A 27,158-nucleotide genomic window follows, 5' to 3' on the forward strand; every position below is an offset into this window, starting at 1 on the left:
ATGGAGTCGGGGGCTGTGGAGATAAGGAGGGGTAGCAGGGGGTAGGGTGAAGGGGTAGGGCGAGAAAAAGTCGAGGGCGGCCATTTTCTAGACTGTTTTAAGCGGATCGAGGCGAGAAAGCTGCCACAACTTTTGGGACCAGGACGGATATATGACCCGGAAATGTCTCCCAGCCGCTATCTACTGACCTGATGGCTGCAGGGTGTTCACGACGGTAGGTATTTAGGAGTTAATACCATTTTAATTTGGCTATTTTAAAGATATTATAATTTTTTGGGTGTGTGTGTGGGAGGGGGTGGTAGTGGTGGGGGGTGGTAGTGGTGGAGGGTAAGGTGGTTGGTGGTGGTGGTAGTGAATGGAGGGTGGTGGTGGAGGGTAATGGTGGTTGGTGGTGGTAGTGAATGGAGGGTGGTGTAGTGATAGTAATGGTGGCAGAGAGGTGCAGTAGCCGTGGGTGGTGGTGCGACACACTTCACCCCCACGATAAACATTAGTGGTGGTGTAAGTGGTGATTGTATCTAAGATTGTTACCATAATGGAGGTGGCGTTGCGGAATCCTCCCCCTCACTGTCACAAGATGGTGAAGAAGATAGTGATGCTTGCTGAATCCCCCTCCTCGCCTCTTCTGTCATAAAATGGTGATGATGATGACGATGGTGACCACAACAACAATAATAACAACAATAATAACAAGAGTACTAATAATAACCTTGGCAGATTACAAAGAATTTTCACCAAGGTAACAGTGTGGCTCCTGTACTACACACACTCCTGACCACAGTGTTGGGACAAAGGTGAAGGGATGAAGTATATTATATGACTCTGGCAGAAGGTGTAGCTGTATGACCTGTGTGTGGCAAGGGGGTTGTACAGTGGTGTGGCCAAGTGGTGGTTTCTAGGTGGTGATGTGGCTAAGGAGGGGTGGTGGTGTGGCTAAGAAGGGCGGTGGTGTGGCCAAGGAAAGGTGGTTGTGGTGTGGTAATGTGGACAATAAGGAATGGTGGAGGTGTGGTTAAGGAGGGGGGGAGGGTGGTGTGGTAAGTGTGACCAGGTGATCATGGCGTGTGTGGCGAGACCTGTACAGTGGTGACGCCCAGAGGACCCCATGAGAAACAGACCTCCCCTGCTGCGTGATCACTACTGAGTTAACATCGACAATCCCCCTGGCGGTAGAAGACTCGCATCACTCACACCTATTTCTGAGTAACACCCCCCGCTACTTTCCAAACACACACCACCTCTCTTCCTCACCCCTCCTCAATCTACTGGTACAATCACAGGAGGAAGAGTAGCAGGAGTAACAATCACTACACTGCAACAGGTAATTGGGGCGTGATTCCCCCTCCTCTTCTCCCCTTCTCTCCTCCATCCTTCCCTCAAATTTATCCCTTTACCTCACATCCTTCTTCCTCCTCCTATTTTCTTGTATTCTTCCTGCCACCACTCGACCCCCTACCTACCTACCTTCTCACCCCCTCCCTCCTCCCTCCATCACGCCTCACATCACAACACGGAGAAGAAACTGCAGGTAGAGAGCAATGAAGATGATGCACTGCTTGGCTGCTTCCTAGTTATCATCCTACACTTTCCCCTCACCTACCTACCTACCTGCCCCTCCATCACCCTCCACCCGAGTCTCTAAGATGATGATGATGAGGAGGAGGAGGAGGAGGGGGGGTGAAGAAGAGGAGGGGGAGGGGGGATGGGGTCGTGTTCCGCTGGGTGAAGATTCATCGTCGCGGAATTAATCGTGGTGATGCGTGGTAGCGATGGTGGTGCTGGTGGTAATGATGGTTATGGAGATGACTGAGTGGAGGTTGACTGGAGAGGTTGAGTGGAGGAGGAGGAGTCGAGCTACAGTGACTGACTCTCCACACGGTGACCAACCATAAAAAAAAATGGTGACTTCTTACTGCCACAACCAACCAAAATGGTGACTACTACTACCACTACTACTACTACCACTGCTACTACCACTACTACTACTACCACTACTACTACTACTGTACATTGAAAGATTACTGTATACACAAAGTATCAGTAATATATGGTACTGGTGTCATGGTAGCTCTGAATATGGTATGGTATAGCAATTATGGTGGTATATACTTCTAGTGTCAGGGTATGGTAGCATAATGGTACCATGACGATAATAATGGTCTGTGGTCAACCATTACGACCCCGTGGAGAGAAAAAACTACAAATGGAAACAAAGTGACGATGTTGAGAGAGTGAACAGAACGGTGTTATGTTAGCCGGGGGGTACTGTGTCTGGGGGGGTACTGTGTCTGGGGGTCGAGACTGCGTGGTCTGGGGGGCGAGTACTGTGTCTGGGGGTCGAGTACCGTGTCTGGGGGTCAGTACTGTGTCTGGGGGTCAGTACTGTGTCTGGGGGTCGAGTACTGTGTCTGGGGGTCGAGTACTGTGTCTGGGGTGAGTACTGTGTCTGGGGGCTGAGTACTGTGTCTGGGGGGCAGTCAGTACCGGGGTCGAGTACTGTGTCTGGGGGTCGAGTACTGTGTCTGGGGGCGAGTACTGTGTCTGGGGGGGGTGAGTACTGTGTCTGGGGGAGTACTGTGTCTGGGGGCGAGTACTGTGTCTGGGGGTCGGTACTGTCTGGGGGTCGAGTACTGTGTCTGGGGTGAGTACTGTGTCTGGGGGTCGAGTACCAGGTCGAGTACTGTGTCTGGGGGGTGAGTACTGTGTCTGGGGAGGGCGAGTACTGTGTCTGGGGGCGAGTACTGTGTATGGAGGAGGAGGAGGATATAACATCATGGACAGTTAATCTTTCAATACCTTCCCTCACCTCCACCACCTCTCCTCCACCACCTCCAACACCTCTCCTCCATCACCTCCAACACCTCTCCTCCACCACCTCCAACACCTCTCCCCACCTCCACCATCCTCCAACACCTCTCCTCCACCACCACCACCACCTCTGCCACCATTCCTCAGGTGTAGCAAGACCGACCCACCAATAGGGAGACTTGCTCGTAGTTTCACCTGTATAAATCACAGATAATGACACGCGCGACGACCAATCAGCGCCCAGTATGAGGACTCCCGACACTCCTGTGGGTTGACACCTTACAAGGAACACACCACCACCACCTCGAGTTTCTTCCAGTTCTTATGTGTGTGTGTGTGTGTGTGTGTGTGTGTGTGTGTGTGTGTGTACTTGAGAAATTTCTAATCCCTGCACTGCCCCCACCCCCCTTCTTAAGGTAGTATGTCGTCCCCATCTAAAGTGACTGTCTGAGTGTCTGACTGCTGTAGCGTGACAGTCTCCCCCAGATAGCGTGAGTATGACGGTCCTGCAACATCACCAACCAAGACGCTAAGTCAGTCTGGAATGCAACTTTCTTCTCTGCAACACTGAGGCAACACTGAAGCAACACTGAAGGGTCATAACTCCTGTCGAGGCTTCCAGTTGAGGGCGAGGGTTCCGGAAGGGGAGGACGAGGGTTCCAGCAGGGCGGGGGGGGGGGTGATCAGAGGCAGTATATCAGGTCGTAACTCCGGGTCAGGGCTGCCGTCGACCAGGTTTATAGCCGCACAATAGCCGTCATCAAGCCTGCCAGACTCACCTCACTTTCATTGTTGCAACTCAACCTGCATAAGACGCCTCCTACCCCTTGCAAAATGGCGGAGAAGACGATGGCGGGAGGTAAATGGCGGGGTAGAAGAAAGTGGCCGTGTATGGTGAGGTGCAAGGTGAGGTGCTGATGGCCTCCCTCACTTCTCTCATTACTACCAGAGGAAAAACACTCCCTGGATTACCTCCCTCCCTCAACAAGCAATCACAGTAGTACCTCCCTCCCTCCCTTCCTTCCTCCCTCCCTTCCTTCCTCCCTCCCTCCCTCAACAAGAAGCAGTCAAGGCTCCCGAATTGCGGTAGTGTGCCCTTCCCAGGCCGCACGTAGCGAGGAGTGAAAGTGTTCTACTTGACCCCGGGTCAGAGGTGAACCCAGAAGTCACCGGGGGAGGGATAACTAGGGGGCGCAGTAGGGTCATGATCCCCCACTCCACACACACACACACACACACACACACACACACACACACACACACACACACACACACACACACACATATGAACCACCCCGACCTCTGTAAACCTAAGAAATACGACGATGACACAACAGTTTATAAGATTCCTTCAATATTTCCAGTGATCTTCCTCAAACTGAAGAACAAATATTAAAAATAAAATAAATACTTCACCAGACGTAACAAACAAAGATCCTGCCGTTGGCTACGTTAAACAACACTATCAGTCAGGTCATGATGGGAAGGTGGGACTTAACACAGCCAAACACTCCCCCACAACCACATCCCCACCACGCCACAACCACATACCCATGACAACCACATCCCCACCACGCCACAACCACATCCCCACCACACCACAACCACATCCCCACCACGCCACAACCACATCCCCACCACACCACAACCACCATCACATAAGGAAATGTTCTCTTGCCGTGTAACAAGATGGCGCCTCACCGTGCTTAGTGTACTTCACATCAACCATCCTTGGCCACACCCTCCTACACCTTCCACACCTTGTCACACCCTGCTACAGTACCACCACACCCTGCCACTCCCCTACAGCCAACTTCCTCCGTCAAGAGAGTTGAGGGAAGGAGTGTGTCGGTGCTGCCAGTAACTCTACCACACCCTGCCACCACACCCTGCCACCACACCACCATCCGACCACACCTTTCCCTCTACTCCCTCTTACGTGCATTACCCGCCCTATATCTCCTACACTCACCATAGCCACACCCTGTACCTCCAACACCACACAGCCAGCATACGTGGGTGTGTGTGTGTGTTGGGGGAGGGTGCAGGTGTGTGGTTGTGTGAGGGGCACAGGTGTGTGGTTGCATGTTGGAAGGGGCACAGGTGTGTGGTTGCATGTTGGAAGGGGTGCAGGTGTGTGGTTGCGTGGGTGAGGAGGTGTGTGGTTGTGTGAGGTGCAGGTATGTGGTTGTGTGAGGGGCACAGGTGTGTGGTTGCGTGGGTGAGGAGGTGTGTGGTTGTGTTAGAGGTGCAGGTGTGTGGTTGTGTGAGGGGCGCAGGTGTGTGGTTATGTGATTGATTTTGATTTTGCCGCTTACAGCGGCTACTTTATTGTGCACCCCACACTCATCCTGTGAGCGGTAGCGCAAAAGGATCACAGAGTAGAGTTTACAATGGGTCATAATAATTAACCCCCGTTGTCAGGATATTATGGCACTGAAAGTTGCACAGTATTTCAATTACATTATTTGTTTAGTTCTATACATAAAGGGTAACTTACTCACAAATGCGTGAGTACAGGCGTGTGAGGCAGTATGTCTGGCCTCACACTTTGTTATTCACATTTGCGTGAGAAGTATTCAAGCACATTGTGTATTTGGTTCTATACATGAGAACTGATAAAGTTACTAAGTGTAAAAGAGTGAATACAATCTTAATATGTCGGCTATCTTGCCATTAGAGATGAAGTGTTGTGCCATTTCACACACAGTGTGCTTGGACCTGTCCCTAAAAGGTTCTATCTTCACACAGTCGAGGACGTAGTGTTCAAGTGTGTGGCCATATGTATGGAGAGGTGCAGGTGTGTGGTTGCGTGTTGGAAGGGGTGCAGGTGTGTGGTTGCGTGGGTGAGGAGGTGTGTGGTTGTGTGAGGGGCGCAGGTGTGTGTGTGTAGTGGACCAGCAGGACAAGGTGTGCATGTGTAAGCAGGCGAGAGATTGGGTGGGCAGCAGCAGGCAGCAGCAGCGCGTGGCGGGTTGTCTACCGTGTACCCTCATGACTGTCTGAGTGAACACAGTCAACAGCCCAGTTAATTAACTAACCAGGTAAGCGAGGTGTTGTCCCAGGCCCACCCACCGATCTACCCCTACACCCTCCCTCGCCACCCCTACACCCTCCCTCACCACCCCTACACCCTCCCTCGCCACCCCTACACCCTCCCTCACCACCCCTACACCCTCCCTCGCCACCCCTACACCCTCCCTCGCCACCCCCACCCCTCCCCTCCGCCACCCCCACCCTCCCTCGCCACCCCTACACCCCTCCCTCACCACCCCTACCCTCCCTCCCTCCACCCCTACACCCCTCCCCTCCCCACCACCCCTACACCCTCCCCCTCCACTACCCCTACACCCTCCCTCCCTCCCCTCCCACCCTACCCCATTCTTCCCCTCCCCTCCCCTCCCCTCCCTATGGCTTCGACTAGTACCTGACTCATGTGGCACTACGGGGGTGTGGCACTAAGGACGTGTGGCACTACGCTCACGATACACCCCGGGGCGGAGACACTTACCAGGTCGTCAGGTTACACAAGGAAAGAAATTATCACCACCAGGTCACCATAAATGTGAAGGCCCGGTGGTGGTAGTAGTAGTAGTAGTGATAATGGTACTGGTGGTGATAAAAAGTAGTTATAATGACAGTGGAGAGAAAGAGAGAGAGAGAGAGAGAGTGTCACGGTGAAGGAGGAACATAATGGTCGGGCCACCACCAGAAAATGGCCTCTGAATATATACTGTGTGTACGTCGCGCGTCGCTTGTAATGGCCTATTAAAGCCACACACACACACACACACACACACACACAGGTCAAAATAGTACTCCGTCTGTCCGTTCGTCCGTCTGTAAGCCCGTCTGGACAACAACCACCACCACCATTGTTCAGTGTGATGGTGGAACTAACCCAACAGTGATGAGGATGATGACGTCACGGACCCCCCCACAATGATGACGTCACGGATCCCACCCACGAACAACCACTTGCCCTCGTTATCGTTCTAAGGGTAGTTTAAGTCTCCTCTACTAGTATTCTTAAGGGGAAATAATTCATGTTTTTCCCCATATATTTGTTCTTATTTTTTATTAATGACATTGATCTGTTTATCTATTTTGTGGAGAGAGAGAGAGAGAGAGAGAGAGAGAGAGAGAGAGAGAGAGAGAGAGAGAGAGAGAGAGAGAGAGAGAGAGAGAGAGAGAGAGAGAGAGAGAGAGAGAGAGAGAGAGAGAGAGAGAGAGGGGAACAAGTGACTCCTCCCTCTGTTACACGCAATACACTCAAATATCAGAGGCCGCGTCACGCTCCTCAACCAACCACACCATTAATACTCCATCACACCCCACCACCTCCCCCACCCCCCTCACTCACCCCCCTCACCCTCACTCACCTCACCCCTCACTACCTCCTCACCCCCTCACTATCTCCCCCACCTCACTACCTCCTCACCCCTCACTACCCTCACCTCACTACACTCCCTCGCCCCTACTCCCCTCACCCCTCACTACCTCCCCTCACCCCTCATTTCATGTCCACACCAGGAAGTAAAAGGCAAGAAGAGAGCTGAGAAAACTATACCGCTTTAAAGCGCTTCCTGAGAAAATAAAACTCCTCCTGGTGACATCATTTATCACACCGATATTAACTTACCCAGCAGTACCTCTTATGAGCACCACCCAAATATTAAAATTACAGGTGGTCCAAAATGAAGCACTAAGATTCGTCACAGGTGAAAGATACCCCTTCACCAGAACCACAGCCGAGATACATAGAGACCTGAGAATGAAACCCATCACCCAGCAGCTGCACACCCTGGCCAGCAGAGTCTGGCAAAAGATAGAACAATCAGAGCAAGAACTCCTTCAAAGACTCCCGCCAGACAACAACAACCATACATGGTTCACAAAAAGTTACCAAATCTCAAAAGGTCCATTACCACCCCCGATCTATACGGCCAGGCAATAGACAACCTCCCTAGACCAGCATCCGCCAGTAGGGTCAGCAGAATATGAAATAAGGCCCTTAAAACACCCATATAAGGGACAGGGTAGGATGTCTAGTGCCTGTACCGACGGACATTAACTAACCCATGACACAACCCTAGCACACTATTAGCCTAGCTAGCCCGTAGCAAGGCGGTCAGCCCGCCTCCTCCTAAATTCCTTCAATTTCCGAACTATAACTTCCTTCCTCCACCTCTACTCTTCTCTACAAAAAACCCTCACTACCTCCCCGCACTTACCACCCACCTTCTCCCGTCAACACTCACCCACCGACCCTCACTTACCGCCCCTCACCCTTCACCCACCGACCCTCACTATCGCCCCTTTACCCCTCACCTACCGACCCTTACCCCCCACTGTCCCCTCTCACCTACAATCCCTCCCCCTCACTATCTTCCTCTCACCCATCTCTCTCTCCCTCTCAATAATAATAATAATAATAATAATAATAATATACATCACTTCGGGACAGGTGAGATACAGTTCCATTACTAATATTCCTGTACCTGTATTCACACCTGTACCTGTATTGTTGTTAGTGAATTAATTTAGAGAGAGAGAGAGAGAGAGAGAGAGAGAGAGAGAGAGAGAGAGAGAGAGAGAGAGAGAGAGAGAGAGAGAGAGAGAGAGAGAGAGAGAGAGACTCAAATTAACATGCTGTTCATCAGAAAACAACAATACAGGAGGTAAACAGAGAGGGAGGGAGGGCACGTGTATGGCGCGTGGCAGGACAACACGTGTTCTTATTGACCCCGAGACCCTGGTTATTGACTCACACACACACACACACACACACACACACACACACACAGCTGATTGCTTCATCCCCGCCACGCCTGTTAAACGCCACCCTAATGGAGTTTAAATGTTATACACTTAACACTTGAGGCTACACACACACACACACACACACACACACACACACACACACACACACACACACACACACACACACACACACACACACACGATCAGCTGACAGTAAGAATAGTGATTACTTCATTGTTCTGAGGAGTGTAGGGTGATATGACAGTGATGGTGATAATGACAATGGTGACAGAACGGGGGTGGGGGGGCCCTGTACAGTAAACAGAATTGGGCGGGCATGAATAACTAACTGTTTCGGGTCGAGAATGGGATGGTGTAGTGGTAGTGGTGGTAGTATGTGTGGTGGTGGTGGTGGTGGTAGTGGTGGTAGTAGTGGTAGTGGTGGTGAGTGGTGGTGGTGGTGGTAGTGGTGAGTAGTGGTGGTGGTGGTGTAGTGTTGGGTAGTAGTGGTAGGTGGTGGTGATGGTGGTGGTGGTGGTGGTGGTGTGTAGGTAGTGGTGATAGTGGTAGTGGTGGTAGTGGTGGTAATGAAGAGGACAGAGGGAGGAGAGAAGAAATAGAGAGAGAGAGGCAAGGGAAGGAAGGAGGGGAGGTACAAACACGAGAGGGGAGGAGAGAAGAGGAACAAATACGAGAGAGGGAAGAAAGAGAGGGGTAGAGACAGAGAGAGGGGGAGAGGGACGGGAAGGTAAGGGAGGGAACTATTATGAGCTTCACACCCTCACACACTAATCGCTGACTAATAGCCGACACAAAGGGGAGGGGGTGGGAAGGGAGGATGGGGTGGAAGGGAGGGAGGGGGTAAGGAAGGGGTGGAAGGGGAGGGGGGGAAGGAGGGAGGGTGGCAGAGAAGGATGGGCGGCTTAGATACATGAGAGAGAGAGAGAGAGAGAGAGAGAGAGAGAGAGAGAGAGAGAGAGAGTACCAAGACATTGGGTCAGTACTGATGGAAGATACAAAGATGGAGAAGTGAGGGGTCGGGGGGTGAGGAGGTGATGATGGGGGGCAAATGGTGCCGGGGGGCAGGTTCAAGAAATCCGTCAGCTGGAGATACAGCTTTGGTAGGTGTGAATTTGTCTCAAGGCGTGAAATGAGGAGGAGCGGTGGGTGGGTGGGTGGGTGGGTGGGGGTGCGGCAAAAGGGTGGTGGTGGGAGAGTGGCAAAGGGGTAGGCGGTGGTGGTGGAGGGCGGCAAAAGGGTGGTTGGTGGAGGGGGCAGAAGACCACCCAGTCACGCCTCATGTAAACATTACCCTGGCCTACGAGTGGGTCGGGGGGGAGTCATCTGTAGCCCCGAGTTTTGACTGTCAATGCGGTCGGGAGGAAGGAAGACGATCGTTCGCCAGGCGCAGCAGCTCTCAAGAAGGAAAAGTCACTGCATTACAGAATCACTCACCAGATGGCACCACTTAACACAGTCTTGGGATAAATAGCGAGGGAAGAAGAAGAAGAAGAAGAAGAAGAAGAAGAAGACGAAGAAGAATGCACAGGAGATTACACTTACACACGGACATGCACAGTAAGTATGTATGTATGTATGTATGTATGTATGTGGTGGTGACGTCAGAGCCGCCCTGTGGTAGGTGAGTGAGTGACTATCAGCGTCTTCCATCTGCCACACTACCACAGACTCCCAGGCAGTACGAGCCGACCAGCTGGCTACTTAACACGCTACGGGCACCACCTACGGTTAGGTTAGGTTATGTTATGTGATTTAATCATCAGGTGAAATAAATACCTGGGTTGATTAATCTTTAGGTGAACCCAATATGTTTCCATGGTTAATAGTCCTAAACCCAGTTACTAAAATATATTAACATTAGTCAATTTAACTCAAGCGTCCAGGTGAGACAGGTGAGGTACAGCAGGTAGGAGAGGTAGGGGATATAGAGGAGGGTAGGGGAGGTCTGCAGCTAGTCAAGAGTTGGTCAGGTCACAGGTGATGATGGTGTAACAGCTGTCTTTACGGTGTTATCAGTTGTTGTGAGCGCGTGCCTCCTTATCTGAGCTGGAGTGCCGACACCTGCTTCTGCCTCCTATCACACCTACACCTGCTGTTGCACCTGCTGTCCCCCCCACCACCACACCCACACCTGCTGTCCCCCACCACCACACCACACCTGTCCCCCCACCACCACACACCCACACCTGCTGTTCCCCCCACCACCACACCCACACCTGCTGTCCCCCACCACCACACCCACACCTGCTGTTCCCCCACCACCACACCCACACCTGCTGTCCCACCACCACCTCCTCCACTTCCACACCTGCTATCCCCCCACCCTCCCCACACCTGCTACCACCCTCAGGCATGGTGTGGGTGGGATGGAGGAAGAGCAACATGTAACACGGCCAGCTACTGAAGGAGGAGGAGGGTAGAGTCCATGTGTGGGGCGTGGGGGAGGAACACCCACCCCAGCTGATGACCCTCACCAGGAATCCCCAGAAACACTTGTTATCTACACACACACACACACACACTATCACCACCCCTGTGATAAAGACACGAGACAATAAATAGCTCCCTCGTCTGTATTCATCGTTCAATAGGTGTAAGCGACCAGTGAATCGGCCGCTGGTCATAATAAACAAGGGATTCTTCTTCCCCTCATCGTATCGAGAGTAATAAATATAATTCAATGGTTTACTTGCCGAGAACTGCCTGCCAACCATCGTATCTCACAGTACAATGACATACTAAGGTCTAGGGGGGGTTTATTAGATAAGGTGTTTACAATGAATAAAGTGAAGAAATCTGGAAGTTATGATAATTTTGACAATACAAGAGAGAGAAATAATGGTAAAATATATGCTATGGTCATACAATTTAGATGTCGGTATGTATTGTGTGGTGTGGTGTCTCGTGTGGTGTCGTGGTGTGGTGTGTCGTGGTGTGGTGTGTTGTGGTATGGTGTCTCGTGTGGTGGTCAGTAATGGTTTTCTATTTGGGTGAGTGTTGGGGAAACTTCATCAGGAGGTTAAGTGAGGTGTTCCCATGACGGAGAAAGCCCCAGCCCCAGGTCCACTACGCTCCACCGGCCACATCATCTAGGGTCGTGGGCCGTGTAATGGTCGTCGGCGGGTCTCCTCCTCGCCATGACCACAGGCGGCGGCCATTACTGCCACCACCACCCACAGGGGAGGCCGGGCACCTGGGGGATCCCTTTCAACTCTTAGGGTCCAATAAATCCCTAAGGAACCCACCCAGATGTAGGGCGCCCAGGTGACCCACAGCGTCGTCATCTTGCCTGAACTGATTGGAGTGCCACACGGAGGAGGCAACCAGTGGCCGTGGTGCTGGTGTGGTGGTGACGGGGACCGGTACCACACCAGTAGTCACCGGTACCACACCAGTAGTCACCGGTACCACACCAGTAGTCACCGGTACCACACCAGTAGTCGCCGGTACCACACCAGTACACAATAGCAGCTCACCATACTACAGTGGTGATGCTGCTGTTGCACTGTACTTCTCACTATCTCTCTCTCTCTCTCTCTCTCTCTCACACACACACACACACACCTGGACGAGATCTTACCTGGCTGTTGGGCGGAGCATGAAAGAGAAGGAGAGGAAGGCTAAGAACAAGAGTTTGCCCTGAGTGATCACCTGCCTCCACAGCGGCGCCACAATACAATATTTGGTTAATTTGGACACATGAAGATCTAAATTACTGTAATTGTTAGTGGTGACCAGAAGTTACTACCTACAGCAAGAGATAAGGTCACCAGTGGGCCGCCCTCTCAGGTCACCATGAAGGTCGTGGGCGTACGGGGTACTCACCTGTGTCGAGGAGCGTGGGTCGCTGTGTCTGTGGGTCGTGCAGGGGGTAGAGGATAGCGGGCGTGGGCGGCGGCTGTGAGTCTCGAGCCTGAGAGAGGTCAACGGGGCTGTGGGCGGTGTGGGGGCCCGGGTGGTGCGACGTGGGCGGCAGGGAGCCTGTGGGCGTGGCCTGTGGGACAGAGGACGGGGGGTAACCGCCCACGGGCGTGCCAGCGTGACCATTTACACCACCCAGTTCCGTCATCACGCCATCGCTCTGTACACATGAAGTACATCTTATTACACACACTTGAGGTAATGTGTACACACACACACACACACACACACACACACACACACACACACACACGCGGTATTTAAGTCGACATAGTGTCACCATATACTATGTTAATAACAGGTCGAGTGTACACCAGTAATATAAGACCAATGTAGAGTCAACAAGAGGACATCATGTTAAAATAAGGTGTAGGGTGGGTGTAGGGTGTACTCTATACATTACCTGGGTGTAGAAGTGTTGGTTGGGGGGGAGAGGTGAGGGGGTAGCTGTGGAGTAAGACACCAGGGCGTCACTCACTCCTGGCCAGTCGTCACGGCCCTCCAGTCCTGTGTACCCGTACCCCGCGCTCTGTAAACAACAACAACACACATTAGTCACCAACACTTTACCTAACCTAACCACAAAAACCTAACACAATCTATGAATCAGTGGTCACCTTTCATCCTCATTGGCCAAGGAACACAATGACAAAGGCTCAGGTAGAATTAGTGTTTTTTTGTCCGTGTGTGTGTGTGTGTGTGTGTGTGTGTGTGTGTGTGTGTGTGTGTGTGTACTCTTCTATATCAGGTTGAGAGCCTTAACCACCTGCATGTATGTCTGGTAATTGACTCCCTGATGCACCTCCTCACACCACAGCTGCCCGAAGATCCTCCCACAAACATTTCCGGACAGATGTTTGGTGGTGTTTTTATTGTTGATATTGCTGTTGTTGTTTTTTACTATGTGGTAAGAGCAGTACTAACACCTGCCTCTTAATTACCATCTACCTGTCTGTCTACCTGGCCACACCCATTGACAGGTACACCATATGATTATCACTCTCCTGTACAACAAGTGTTTACATGCACACAAGGACAACATAAGAGTGCGTCACACCCTCTCACCTGGATAACAAAGACACACATATAAACATTATGTATATCAAACACTCACACTTAACATCTGCTTAACTCTCACACTCGCTATCTACACCCTCAGGTCACGCTAGCACTGCCTCACCCCCCCCCCCTTCCTCGCTAACCCATAAAAAAAGTTTCCACTGCGTTATATAATCCTAAACGTAATACTAGGATTATTTTAACACTCAAATTCCTTCCTTTTTTTTCACTTTTCCTATGACGTCGGACCTTCTTCGCCTTAGGCAGTGAACCACGGTGTCAGTAGTGTTGCCCTCAGGTACCGACGTCTTGCAAAAACCTGCTGCTGCTCCCTCCTCCTCCCCCACCTTCAGCGCCCCCTCAGGGTAAGTGCCCCTCGGCTCCGTAATAAACAATCAAACCACGAAACTAAACGTAGCTCTAATTCCATATCCTGACCCGCTGTGTACATTGCTATCATGCGTGTGTACCACCACCTACGCACATGTACACTACCGCCACACGTGTACACCATGCAAAAGTAGATCAACCACTACAAATGACGTCATCTACTTTCAATCTTCAATACTTGCTCTTCCACCACCCAGTTTATTCCCCAGTACACTCCTCCCTCCCCCAGTACGCCCGCCCGCCTTCCAGTACACCCAGTCTATCCCTCCCTCCCCCAGTACACCCAGTCTATCCCTCCCCCCCAGTACACCCAGTCTATCCCTCCCCCCCAGTACACCCCCCATAGTCTATCCCTCCCCAGTACACAGTCATCCCTCCCCTCCCCCAGTACACCCAGTCTATCCTCCTCCTCTCCCCAGTACACAACAAATCAGATATATTTCATCAAAGTTCTTATTAGCATTGTTTTACTTCTTACCTGGCCCCATAGCCATCATCACAGCAGAGTAGTTAACCCACCCCTCCCACCCACCCACCCCACCCCCACTCCACCCACCCCACCCCCACCCACCACACCCACCCACACCACCACCCACCCTCCACCCACCACACTCCCACCCACCCCACCCACCTACCCACTCCCACCCACCCCACCCACTCCCACCCACACCCACCCCACCCACTCCACACCCACCCCGAAGCGTTGTGTAATCATCCCACATACATATAAACTTTTTTTTGTGTGTTTGATTCGTGACATAAACCAAACACTCTTGATCAATGGTCAATATTGTTGTTTCGTGTGTCATAGAGCCAATAGAGACACCTTCCAGTCAACCACAGGAAGGTAAGAGGTGGTGTAAGGGAGGGTGAGGGCCGCCACACAGGAGCCAAGACGAGGTAAATGAAACTGAGTGACACTACCACCACGCTCCTCCTCCTCCCCGCGCCACACAACACGCGCGCCCTCAGTCCCCACGCCACCCTGAGATCTATTAAGGGGAAAACCTTGTTGCAGAGGAGACAAAAAGAGAGAGAGAGAGAGAGAGAGAGTTAAAAGTGCGCGCCTGAAGTGGATGTGTAATGTTGTGAGGAGTGTCTGTGTGGCGGGTGTTGTGGCTTGGTGGTGACAACAACATTGGTATGCTGACTGTAAGCGGATGTTAATAATATAACCTCGGACAAAAAAAAAGAAGAGTGTTTCCGTGAAGGTGAATCCAACAGTGATACACCCTATAAGATGACGACACACACACACACACACACATACACACACACACACACATACACACACACACACACACACACACACATACATGACGTCCTACAATGTAACCTCTTATCCCGTCATGTTGGGAGTATTGACTACAGAGAGAGAGAGAGAGGGAGAGGGAGAGGGAGAGAGAGAGAGAGAGAGAGAGAGGGGGGAGCACCGCCCCTCACTCTCCCCTCTACCCCCCCCCCTCCTCTAGCTCTCCCTCTCAGGTGCTGGGTTCCCACGCTGATCCTAGACGCATGAGAGGCGCAACCCACACCGACACTCCGCCTGAGTTTCAACCCTTCACGACCACCAAACATGGCACACAAATTCTACCTCCACAACGAAACGACCCAGTTAAGAGACCATCCCTGATAGATAGACACATATTGAGAGGTCTATCCTTAGGTATTTTGATGGGGATAGGAGTGTTGGAGAAGCGGTAAGAGAGTGGTGGAGGATGGTGGTGGTGAGGGTGCGTGTGGTGGTGAGGGTGGCAACATACTACCTAGTCGTCGAGAGTCAGTGTGGTCCAGCAGCCCGGCCAGTTTTGTAGCTACGATGGGGGCGACAACCATTACTGTTTTTACCTCTGCTTCCTTCCCTACCTCCTCCCTCACCCTCATACATCCTCCTCCCTCACTATACCTCCCTCTCCCCAAAATACAAGCTCTCTCTCTCTCTCTCTCTCTCTCTCCCTTCCTTTCCCTCTCTCCCTTTCCTTCCCTCTCCCCCTTCCTTCCCCTCTCCCTTCCTTCCCCTCTCCCTTCCTCTCTCTCTCTCTCTCTCTCTCTCTCTCTCTTTGTCTGTCTCTCTCCCTCTCACCCAAACTTTGTAGTTTCGCTTTAAATCCCGTCGTCGTTTTTCATTCTCTCAATTTTAGTCTTACTCTGCCGTCCTCGTCAGTACCCCCATCTCCCTGTCAGTCCCTTCGTCGCGTTCCCATCTCCTGTCAGTCCCGTCGTCAGTACTCCCATCTCCCTGCCAGTCCCTCCGTCAGCAGCCCCATCTCCCTGTCAGTTCCTCCGTCAGTACCTCTATCTCCCTGTCAGCCTCCGTCAGTACCCCATTTCCCTGTCAGTCCCTCTCCTGTCAGTACCCCATCTCCCCTGTCAGTTCCCTCCGTCAGTACCCCATCTCCCTGTCAGTCCCTTCTGTCAGTACCCCATCTCCTGTCAGTCCCTTCTGTCAGTACCTCATCTCCCCTGTCAGTCCCTCCCTGTCAGTACCCCATTTCCCCTGTCAGTCCCTTCGTCAGTACCCCATCTCCCTGTCAGTCCCTCCGTCAGTACCCCATCTCCCTGTCAGTCCCTCCGTCAGTACCTCATCTCCCTGTCAGTGCCTCCGTCAGTCCCTCCGTCAGTACCTCCGTCAGGGAAGAAAAGAATTATAGACACACACTCACTCAAACTCACACACTCACTCACTCAAACATACACACACTCACTCACTCACTCATGGATGATGGTAAACACACACACACACACACACACACACACACACACACACACACACACACACACACACACACACACATACATACACACACACACACACACACACACAGTCGAAGGTAAAACTGTCACTCATTCACTGAAAGAAAAAAAAACCTCGAACTGTTAATACTCTTAAAAATTTGTAGTGAAAAGAAAAGTTGAATTTTTAGTTTATTTTACGCACATAGCGGTATTTGTCCCATTAACACACACACACACACACACACACACACACACACACACACAGGGAAGGTGAGTGAAGCGGCCACCAATTAGCAGGACACAAACCTTAAGGCGAGAAGCTGGCCTTCAGCCCTCTGAATAAAGTGACAAGGTGTATTGAATAGTGAGTCCCGGACCAAGGGGTGGAGGGGAGGTCTTTAGTGTACAAGCCGGCGTTTGGCGCCAGAACACGACGACCCCTTTGGCTATGAACACGACGACCCCTACACGCCTTCTTCATTCCCACAAACACGACGACCCTTATAGAACACGACGACCCCTTACACGCCATTCCTCACAAACACGACGACCCCCTTACACGCCATTCCTCACAAACACGACCCCTTTACAGAACACGACCCCTACACGTCATTCCCCAACAAAACACGACCCCCTCACAAAACACGACCCCCCCTTACAGAACACGACGACCCTCTTTACAGAACACGACCCAGAGAGATAATATTCCCACACAGAACACGACTCCACAGCCACAAAATAGTTCTCTGTGGATCCTGCCATAACCACACGCCAAGTCCCTGTCTGCTCGTGTGACAGCTGAACATATAACATGAACGAAGAACAAAAACAAAAATCACGTTCTTCACCACATAACATCACAGAAATTAGCGAAAAAGGTACAAGATTTTGGTTTTCTTTTGGGACTATGATGAACTTTTTTTCACTTCTTTCCTTCCTCCTCCCCTGTCCCCCGCCTCCTCAGGGTAAGTGTAGTAATGGATCAAGTATAAGATTATAATCGACAGACAGACAGACAGACAGACAGACGGTACCGATTCCTATAGCCTCCCTCCTTCTCCTCTCTCGATGTGAAGGACATTGACGGGGTAATAACTAGGGGCCCCCCCTCACATGAAGAGCATCCATCAGTCAGGTCAGGAAATGAGGAGTGCACTTAGGTGACTAACACAGTGATAAATAGTTAAAAAAAAAGGGAAGAAGAAGGTGGAGAAGGAAGGAAGGAAGGAAGGAAGGAAGGAGGGGAGGGAAGGGAAGGAAGGAAGGAAGGAAGGGTGCGAAGGAAGGAAGGAAGGAAGGAGGGACGGAGGAAGGAAGGAAGGAAGGAAGGAAGGAAGGAAGGAAGGAAGGAGGGGACGGAGGGAAGGGAGAAGGAAGGAAGGAAGGAAGGAAGAAGGAGGGGAGGGAGGGAGGAAGGGCAAAGGAAGGAAGGAAGGAAGGAGGGAGGGAGGGAGGGAAGGAAGGAAGGAGGTGGAGGGAGGAGGGAGGAAGGAAGGAAGGAGGAGGTGGAGCCCTGGTCATCGTGACAAACACACATGGTCACCAGCTGCTGGACGTTGCTGCATTATTCATACATTATTGTAACTCGGCGGTGTTGGAGATGGTGTTGGAGATGGTGTTGGTGCTGGAGATGGTGTTGGAGATGGTGTTGGAGAGATGGTGTTGAGATATGTTGGAGATGGTGTTGGTGGTGATGTTGAGATGGTGTTGGAGATGGTGTTGGTGCTGGAGATGGTGTTGGAGATGGTGTTGGAGATGGTGCTGGTGCTGTGATAGTGCTGAGATGGTGTTGAGATGGTGTTGAGATGGTGTCAGTGGTGATGCTGAGATAGTGTTGGAGATGGTGTTGGAGATGGTGTTGGAGATGGTGTTGGTGGTGGTATTGGAGATGGTGTTGGTGGTGGTGTTGGAGATAGTGATGATAGAGTTGTCCAAGGCAGTATAAGACCAACACACACACACACACACACACTATCTGTAGACTCTTGAAGGCTACTTACGTCAGCCTAGACTCCGGACAGAGGGTAGTATCGGGGTAGGGGAAGGGGGTAGGTATCGGGCAGGAGAGAATCATGGGAGGGGGTAGGGAGGAGGGGGGGCACACACCGTCAAAACACCAGCTGTGGCCCCCCCACCGCCCCCTCCACCTGCTACCACTCACTCTGCCATCACCTCCAAACACAATTATTAATGCCAGTCAAACACATATCTTCACCCTCCCTCCCTCCCTCACCCCTCTCCCTCCTTCCTTCACTCCCTCACCCCTCTCCCTCCTTCCTTCTCTCCCTCTCCCTCCCTCCCTTCTTCCCTCATTCCTCTTCCTGCCTGCCTGCCTCCCTCCCTCACACCTCCTTCTCTCCCTCACTCTTCTTCCTTCCCTCCCTCCCTCCTTCCCTCCTTCCCTCACTCCTCCTTCGGGTCTCCCAATACGTCCAATACTCCCAAATTGATTACTTGTTGAGTTAATTTACATAACCTTTCTTAGCATTCATGAACCATTTATATGAAAGACCAGTTGTTTTTCCGTGAGAACCTGGGGGGAGGAGGCAGATAGGAGAGAGGTAGAGGTGAGAGAGGAGAGAAGAGGAAGAGGGGGGAGAGGGAGCTACCATACACCCACAGGCAGCTCTATGTACTCAAACACCACTCCGACGGCCACTCAACACATGATGACTGTGTGTGTGTGTGTGTGTGTGTGTGTGGTAGTGTGTGTGTGTGTGTGTGTGATTTAGTAGAAGTGGACACAAAATAACTTAATAATTTAGATCATTTGATATTTACACACACACACACACACACACACACACACACTTGGTACCTGGGCAGATGACAGGCTTGGTACAAGTCCTGCTAGGAAACCAACTAACGTGCCAGAGGGAGGTGGGGTGGGAGGGGTGGGGAGGGAGGGAGGGGAGGAGGGAGGAGGCAGAGGGAGGAGTGGGGGAGGGGAGGGATGAGGAGAGTGTGTGAGGTAAAGAAAGGTGTGTAACATAGTGAGGAAGGAAGGAGGGAGTGTGTGGAGAACAGAGAGGGAGAAGGAAGGAAGAACGGAGGGAACGGAGGAAATGGGGGTGGGAGAGGGAGGGGGTCACTGGCTGGCAAGGAAAGACACATTACACGCCTCAACCACAATGATCGTTAGAGAGGGGCCAATTATCTTCACCAGCCTTAGCCCTAATTAGCCCTAACTACTCTTATAAGACTCAACAACCACTATTACCACTTCCACCACTACCACTTCCTCTTCACTACCACCATCACCTTCACTACCACCATCACCTTCACTACCACCACCACAACCACCACTATCAACTCGCCCAGGGCTCACGATAACTACCACTCAGATTTAACACATGACGTTGGATACGACTTTAATAACTCCTTCTCCTCTGTGTGTGTGTGTGTGTGTGTGTGTGCGTGCGTGGTGTGTGTGCGTACGTGTGTGTGTGTGTGTGTGTGTGTGTGTATAGTGACTACACAGGTCGTGAAATGATGATTCCAGCAATTCTAAGCGATGGTATTGGCAGGAGGGGCGTAGTGGAGGCGGCGGCGGTAGCGGGCGGGCGGTAAAGAAGTTCCCAGGACCTTCTTGACCCCAGCACCGACTCGCTCCAGCCGAGGCAAAAATTGCACCCGATGAGATGTCACCGTCCCTCCATTACTTCTGCTGCTACTACTGCTGGTGGTGGTGCTGCCTCCTTCTGCGTCTTCCTACCACCCCACCCCCCTCCCTCCTCCATCTTCACTAGACCAGAGTTTGAACCTTACTTAACACACACACACACAATGTCATCATACACACACAGATTTATAAAGAAAATCATTATAAATAATCTTTTTTTTTTACCAAGTCCACAAGTTGTTAAATGACAGAAAGTTGTACGACGGAAAACATTTTAATCTGATGTCTGTCTGTTTATCTGTCTTTCTCTGTCTGTCTGTCTATCTTTATGTCTGTCTGTCTGTCTGTGTGTCTCCGTTGACTGTTGAGGTAATACTTGGCGAGTAACAGACGAGAGGCATTCATCTCAGAGGCGGCCAGCTGTATAGTATATACCGTTACTGACGGAGAAACACAGAGGAGGCGGTGACGACGATGACTTCTACTGACGGAGGAAACCCCCACCCCCCTACACACACGTAGAAGGAATGGAAGGATGACAATAATAACGATGATGAGGTCTACTGTAGGAGGGAAATCCACTACGTCAGTTTATTTTAAGAGGAAACGTCTCCAGAGAATCGCATCCGTTGTTTATATAAAAGATATCCTGCACCACCTTGACCAACCCTCCCCCCCCCTCCCCCCTCCAGTGACGTTATGTGGGGAGTGGGAGAATTTGTGTACATTGTGGGAGATTCAAATGCCTTATAATATTCTCATCAGGTCACCCACTCTCTTGTTAGCCTGTAGTTGTAGTGGTGGTAGTAGTAGTGGTGGTAGTAGTAGTGGTGGTTAGGTTTGGTTGGTGGTAGTAGAAGTAGTAGAGGTTTTGGTGATGGTTCTCGTTAGAGGTTGGTAGTGGTAGAGGATGGTGGTGGTGGTGGTGGTAGTAGTAGTGGTGGTGGTAGTAGTAGTGGTAGTAGTAGTGGTGGTGGTGATGGCAGTAGTGATAGTAAGGGTGGTGACGATGGTGATAGTGGTTAGAGGTTCTTGGTAGTAGTGATGGTATAGAAGGTGGGGGTAGTGGCAGAGGTAGGAGGGGAGAGGAAGGGGAGAGGAGGTGGAGAGAGAGGGGTGAGTAAGGGGGGCATGCACAGATGGGCATTACTGAGTCTCCCGCCCTCATTACCACATCCCCCCCCCACCCTGCCTTAACTACCACTAACTACCTCCACCATGTTAATTACTCTATTTGTGTACAGGTAACATAGCCTAGACTAACGTGAGAGCGCTGAGGAGCAGGAAACACAGTCTTGAGACTCGAGTCCTCTTAGTATCGGGTTCTTCGAGTAGAGGTCCAACTAGAAATGGGTTCAAATCTGGGTTTAATCTGAAGCCAATTCACTATCCCGGGAGTCATCACCCCCTTACTCATTAGTCCACAACACGACATCGTGAGGATTAAAACACGTACTGTACAGGTCAGGTCATAAGACGTGTGTGTTGTGATGAGCTGAGACCTTCACTTGAGGCAGGCTTAAGAAGCTCAGAGAGAGAGAGAGAGGGTATAATATGGGAAACAGCGCTCACTACCAGTATAATAATGTCAGAAAAGAACTATGTGATGTGGCTTTATGTGGCTACTAGCAGGAAGCCGGGAACACTAAACTGGTGAGTGGGAGAAAGCCGGAGGAGGAGGTTGGTAACTAGCTAGCTGCTGGAGGTATAAAGACTTGAGGTGTGGTAGGGAAATAAAATGAAAAAATGGAGAAATAGGAAAGGTGTGGCCATTTGGAGGTGTGGCCATTTGGAGGTATGTCACTAAGGTGTGGCCATCCAAACAATCTCTCTAAGGTAGACATAAAATAAAGAGGCGAGTATAGATGACGGTAAGTTACGAAAGTGGCGTGTGGGCGTATGTGGGCGTGGTACAGGATGCGGCAGGAACGTGAGGGAGGTGGAGGGGGAGGGGCATGGAGGAGGTGGGCGTGGCCAGTATTGCATCATGGGAGCGGAAGGTCACGAGGTCATCGGTGTTGCCATGACCTCTGCAACTCCCGGGGTCAAAACATTATCTCGGTGCGGGGTCATGGCAGGTCACAAACACACACACACACACACACACACACACACACACACACATTTTCAAGCTTTTAATAAGAATCTTTAACCCTTTGAGACCGATTATTTAACCCCTTAGTGGAGGTAGTTAGGTTAGAACGAGGGCCCCCTTAACCTTAGGTAATAAAGAAATAAGTCGTTGTCGTCCCAAGAGTCGTTCCCAGGAGGTTAACTACTTGCAAACGACAACTTGACCTCCCTGAGAACGACCTCTACAAAAGGGCTGACTTAAATGATTTTAACCCCTTGAGTACGACACATTATTTTAACCCCTTGAGTACGACACATTATTTTAATCCCTTGAGTACGACACATTATTTTAATCCCTTGAGTACGACACATTATTTTAATCCCTTGAGTACGACACATTATTTTAATCCCTTGAGTACGACATATTAACTCGATAAATATAATGACTTGAACCTTCGAGTATGATTTAGTTTTTGAGTACTAAGATACGATCTTCCTGAGGCTTGAACCTTTGAGTACGGTTTAGTCCTCTGAGTAGTGACACAACCTATTGAGTACAGTGAGATAGCCCTAGAGAGTACAATGGCTTGAACCTTTGAGTACGGTTTAGTCCTCTGAGTAGTGACACAACCTCGTGAGTACAGCGACTTGAACCTCTGAATACGGCTTAACCCCTTGAGTATTAAAAATTTACCTGTTAAGTATTACAATTCTTTTTTGAGTACTATCACCTACCACTCGATTTTGAGTACATAGTCTCTTGGATACAATAGCGACCTCACCATAATATATCTGAACCTAATTACGTAACCTAACCCCGTGAGTACGATTGAGTACCTTTTGGCAATTAAGGATGCTTCTGGGGAGGGAGATGTGTATGTGTCACTTGGCCAAGAGTTTGACGCAAGACACTGACGGCACAATGGCCACTCACCCTCCCACCCGGCCACCCAGTCATCACTCCCCGACACTTTCCTCACGCATCGACATCTTCATTCTCTCACAAAGACTCATAATAATCGTAGTCCTCGTCATAAACTTGCACCACACACGAACACCAGTGATGAAACCTTTTACTAACACAAGTCTGTACCACCACCACCACCACGTACCACCACCACGTACCACCAGACGAGTTGGTCTTCCACGTTAAGAGGTGATGGTACCGAGCGAGCGAGCGGCTACAACGTTGTCTGAGTTTCGTTTCACTTGACTTCACTCCATACCTGTCCGGAGATAAACAAAATGGCGGAGTGAGGGGAGGTGAGGCGCGTCTTACAACACTCGGGTGGCCACATAAATAACGTCACAACTTACTTTTGTCCTGAGGATGAGAGTGTGAGGCCAGGAGGACTGATGATCGTCGTCAGGAGGGAGGGAGGCGGGAGCAGCAGGTGCCGTCGTCAGGTGTGAGAGGTGGCGACTGTGGCTGGGTAGGTGATGCTGGGGGGCATGAGACAAAGCCCCCGAGCCCCGCTCCTGCCAAGGGTCACCTGCCTGGGGCCGGGTCACAACCTCTTCACCCCACACGCCAGGGACCTGCAACACCCCGCCTCACCTATCACTTACACCCCTCATTAACAATACGTAGCACATCTCACTATAATATTTTCACAATAGTTAAAGTATTCTTCTTTTTGTGAAGGAGTAATGGTAAGATGTTGGTTGTGTAGCGGGGTGACCCAGGTGACCCGGGGTGTGCGGGACCGGCGGGGCGGGCGGGTTCCCAGGCGGGGCACCACAGTCACTATCGCCCTCACATCTCTCAACTTCCGCCTTACTCTGACTCTCCCAGGCAGAGACAAGATTTGTGATGCCGAGGGCGTCACGGAGCACCTTTAAACCGCCTAAATGCTGCTTCCGGCACGACTTACCGTGGGGCCCTGAGAGCCTGCCTGCAGGGGCAACACCCGCGCTGGCAGAGGCTCCCGACGACACACCCCCATACCTGCCCCGGCCATTGTACATCTGCGGCGCCACAGTGGACCAAACATAAGTTGGAGGAGCGTGTGGGCGTACTGGTGGATGTTGGAGGGCGTGTGGGCGTACTGGTGGATGTTGGAGAGTGTGAAATTGCTGAGTGGATGTTGGAGGGCGTGTGGGCGTACTGGTGGATGTTGGAGGGAGTGTGGGCGTACTGGTGGATGTTGGAGGAGTGTGGGCGTACTGGTGGATGTTGGAGGGTGTGGGCGTACTGGTGGATGTTGGAGGCGTGTGGGCGTACTGGTGGATGTTGGAGAGGGAGTGTGGGCGTACTGGTGGATGTTGGAGGCGTGTGAGGTACTGGTGGATGTTGGAGGGAGTGTGGGCGTACTGGTGGATGTTGGAGGGCGTGTGGGCGTACTGGTGGATGTTGGAGGGAGTGTGGGCGTACTGGTGGATGGATGTTGGAGGGAGTGTGGGCGTACTGGTGGATGTTGGAGGGAGTGTGGGCGTACTGGTGGATGGATGTTGGAGGGAGTGTGGGCGTACTGGTGGATGGATGTGTGGACGGGTGAATAGTTCTGTTAGTGGGCGTGTGGGCTAGTTTATTGGGCACCTTTTACATCCTGCGTAAGGTGTGTTGGCGGGGAGGAGGAGGAGGAGGAGGAGGAGGAGGATGTGGGGGAGGCAGGGGAAGAGTTTGGAGTGGGAGGAGGAGGGAAGAGGTGGCATGGGGTCAGGTCGAGGTGGCGGCGGAAGAAGATCACCTGAATTACCTGTAATAAGTGGCTCACTGACCCCAGGTGTATGGGGAGGGGCGGGATGCTCCTCTCTCACGAACCCCCCACCCCCCTTGTACCCAGGTAATATCCCCCCGCCCCCACAGGTAATTAACATCAGGTTAACCCAACTATAGTGACGATCTGGCTCAGGTGACTATAACCAGTGACTCAATGCTGATAGTCACCCGAGTCCTTATCAAACACAAGTGGCTAAGAGGACTTTAAAAAATGAAACTACAATCACTATCTACCTGTAGGGCGTTTAATTAACCTGTATGAGTCATTAATGTTTCTATCACATGTATTTAGTAAGGAGTCGTTTGTCCTCATCTATACAGACCCAAGAGCAGGATGTTTTAGTTATCGTTAAATATCACACAGACAGTTAAGTTCCCCCTGAGTATTGGTGTTACAAACTTTATAATATAAGAATGGAGGATCATACATATACTGGACATTTTTGTTTTAATACATGTATACATTGTTGTCTGTTTATGTATTCGAGTTGTGTATTTAACGTTTGTTGAGTGAAATATGGCGCGTCAATATCTCTCTCTCTCTCTCTCTCTCTCTCTCTCTCTCTCTCTCTCTCAGGGGAGTTGAGGCAGGATACACAGTGGTGATGGTGGGGGGTTAGGGGAGGGAAGGGAGGGAATAGATGTGGGAAAGATGTAAAAAAAAAGTATAGGGAAGGGAGAGGAATAGAAAGGAAAGGAGTGGTGGTGGTGAGGAGGAACCAGAGAGGAAGGATAATGAGTTTAAGGGAAGAAGAAGAAGAAGAAGAACAAGAAGAAGAACAAGAGCAAGAAGAAGAAGGTGGTGGTGTTGTTGTTGTACACGGAAGAAAACACAGGACTGGTGGGCCGCAGATGTGACTGATCAAGGCTAAAGATTGAGTCAGGATACAAGCATGTGTTTCTGATCTGTAGAAGGGCTGGGGGAGGCGGGTGCTGTCTGGTGGAGAGGTGATCGGCGCCACACACTGACCACTACCACCTGTTGCTATCATTACACACACACACACACACACACACGCTATCTTCACCCCAGCGTTTTGTCTACCGGGCGGCTGCTCAGTAATGATGGTGAGGTCAGATGAGCCATGATGGTGGTTATGAGTTATGGTGTGACAGTCGATGATGACTTAAGTTAATGGTGAGGGTCAAAATGCCGCTGTTCAATAATGATGATGATGACGGTGATGTCAATGATGATGGTGCAGATAATTACCAGGTAACAAGGTGTGACAGGTGCAGGAGAGCGCGCACACACACACACATCAACATTATTATACTTTGTTAAATGGACAACTAATTTACTTCAACTTTGCCAGGAATGTACCGCCATTACTGGATCTTATCACCTTGTTTACGGTGGTAGGACTCAGCGCCTCGCTTTAGTACTGTACACTGCTACACTTAGTACTGTACTGTTGACTCTTTAACACGGCTCAACTTCCCCGGGACCATCATTAAGAACTAGAGGAACTCGGGTGTAGCAGCACCTCACTTACACTCTCTTTAACACTAACGAACTCTTCCCCCCATCAAGACGTCATCAGCTGAGGTGTCAAGCTAGCTGGCGTTAAGGTGTTGTAATGGCTCTAATAAAATAATGTTTCACTTTGTATGACCATCTAACGTGGCTTTAACTCCCATGAAACCTCCCATGACTAACATCACCATCGTAGTGTATGGGAGGAAAGGTATCACCCACCCACCCACCCACCCACCCCACCCACCCACCCACCCCACCCCGCTACCACACTCTTAACACAGGTGAAATTGTTCTCAGTTAAAGCAGTGTTATGGCCTTTGATAGAGGAGTAAAGATGCCATTAACTCGTTACGCTCTCGCAATTCTGTAGATAATTGACACAGGTAAGAGAGTATTGCTATGAGGAAACAAGCTTCTCACCTGCCCAACACTCGGTACCTACACACAAGCTTCTCACCTGCCCAACACTCGGTACCTACACACAAGCTTCTCACCTGCCCAACACTCGGTACCTACACCTGTAATTTATATTTTTGTTTACTCCTACACCTACCCTACCTACT

At 51.0% G+C, this 27,158-nt stretch overlaps 1 protein-coding gene across 7 annotated transcripts in view; it reads right to left on the reverse strand.

Moving 5' to 3' along the window:
* Positions 1–27,158, reverse strand: part of LOC121868728 (recombining binding protein suppressor of hairless-like) — a 174,896-nt gene that overhangs the window by 33,813 nt on the left and 113,925 nt on the right. For 6 of the 7 annotated variants that reach the window (XM_042369595.1, XM_042369596.1, XM_042369594.1 and 3 more), the window contains 2 exons: positions 12,917–13,042; positions 12,418–12,673 (listed from right to left, as the gene is read on the reverse strand). In XM_042369595.1, coding sequence (XP_042225529.1) covers positions 12,418–12,661 — 244 coding nt within the window. In that variant the 5' untranslated portion in view covers positions 12,662–12,673; positions 12,917–13,042. Of the gene's footprint in view, positions 1–12,417; positions 12,674–12,916; positions 13,043–23,710; positions 23,930–27,158 lie in introns of those variants that run through there. The other variant, XM_042369597.1, reaches the window with a different exon arrangement.

This window comes from Homarus americanus, unplaced genomic scaffold (assembly GCF_018991925.1).
Source record: "Homarus americanus isolate GMGI-L3 unplaced genomic scaffold, GMGI_Hamer_2.0 scaffold30535, whole genome shotgun sequence".
NCBI lineage: Eukaryota > Metazoa > Arthropoda > Malacostraca > Decapoda > Nephropidae > Homarus > Homarus americanus.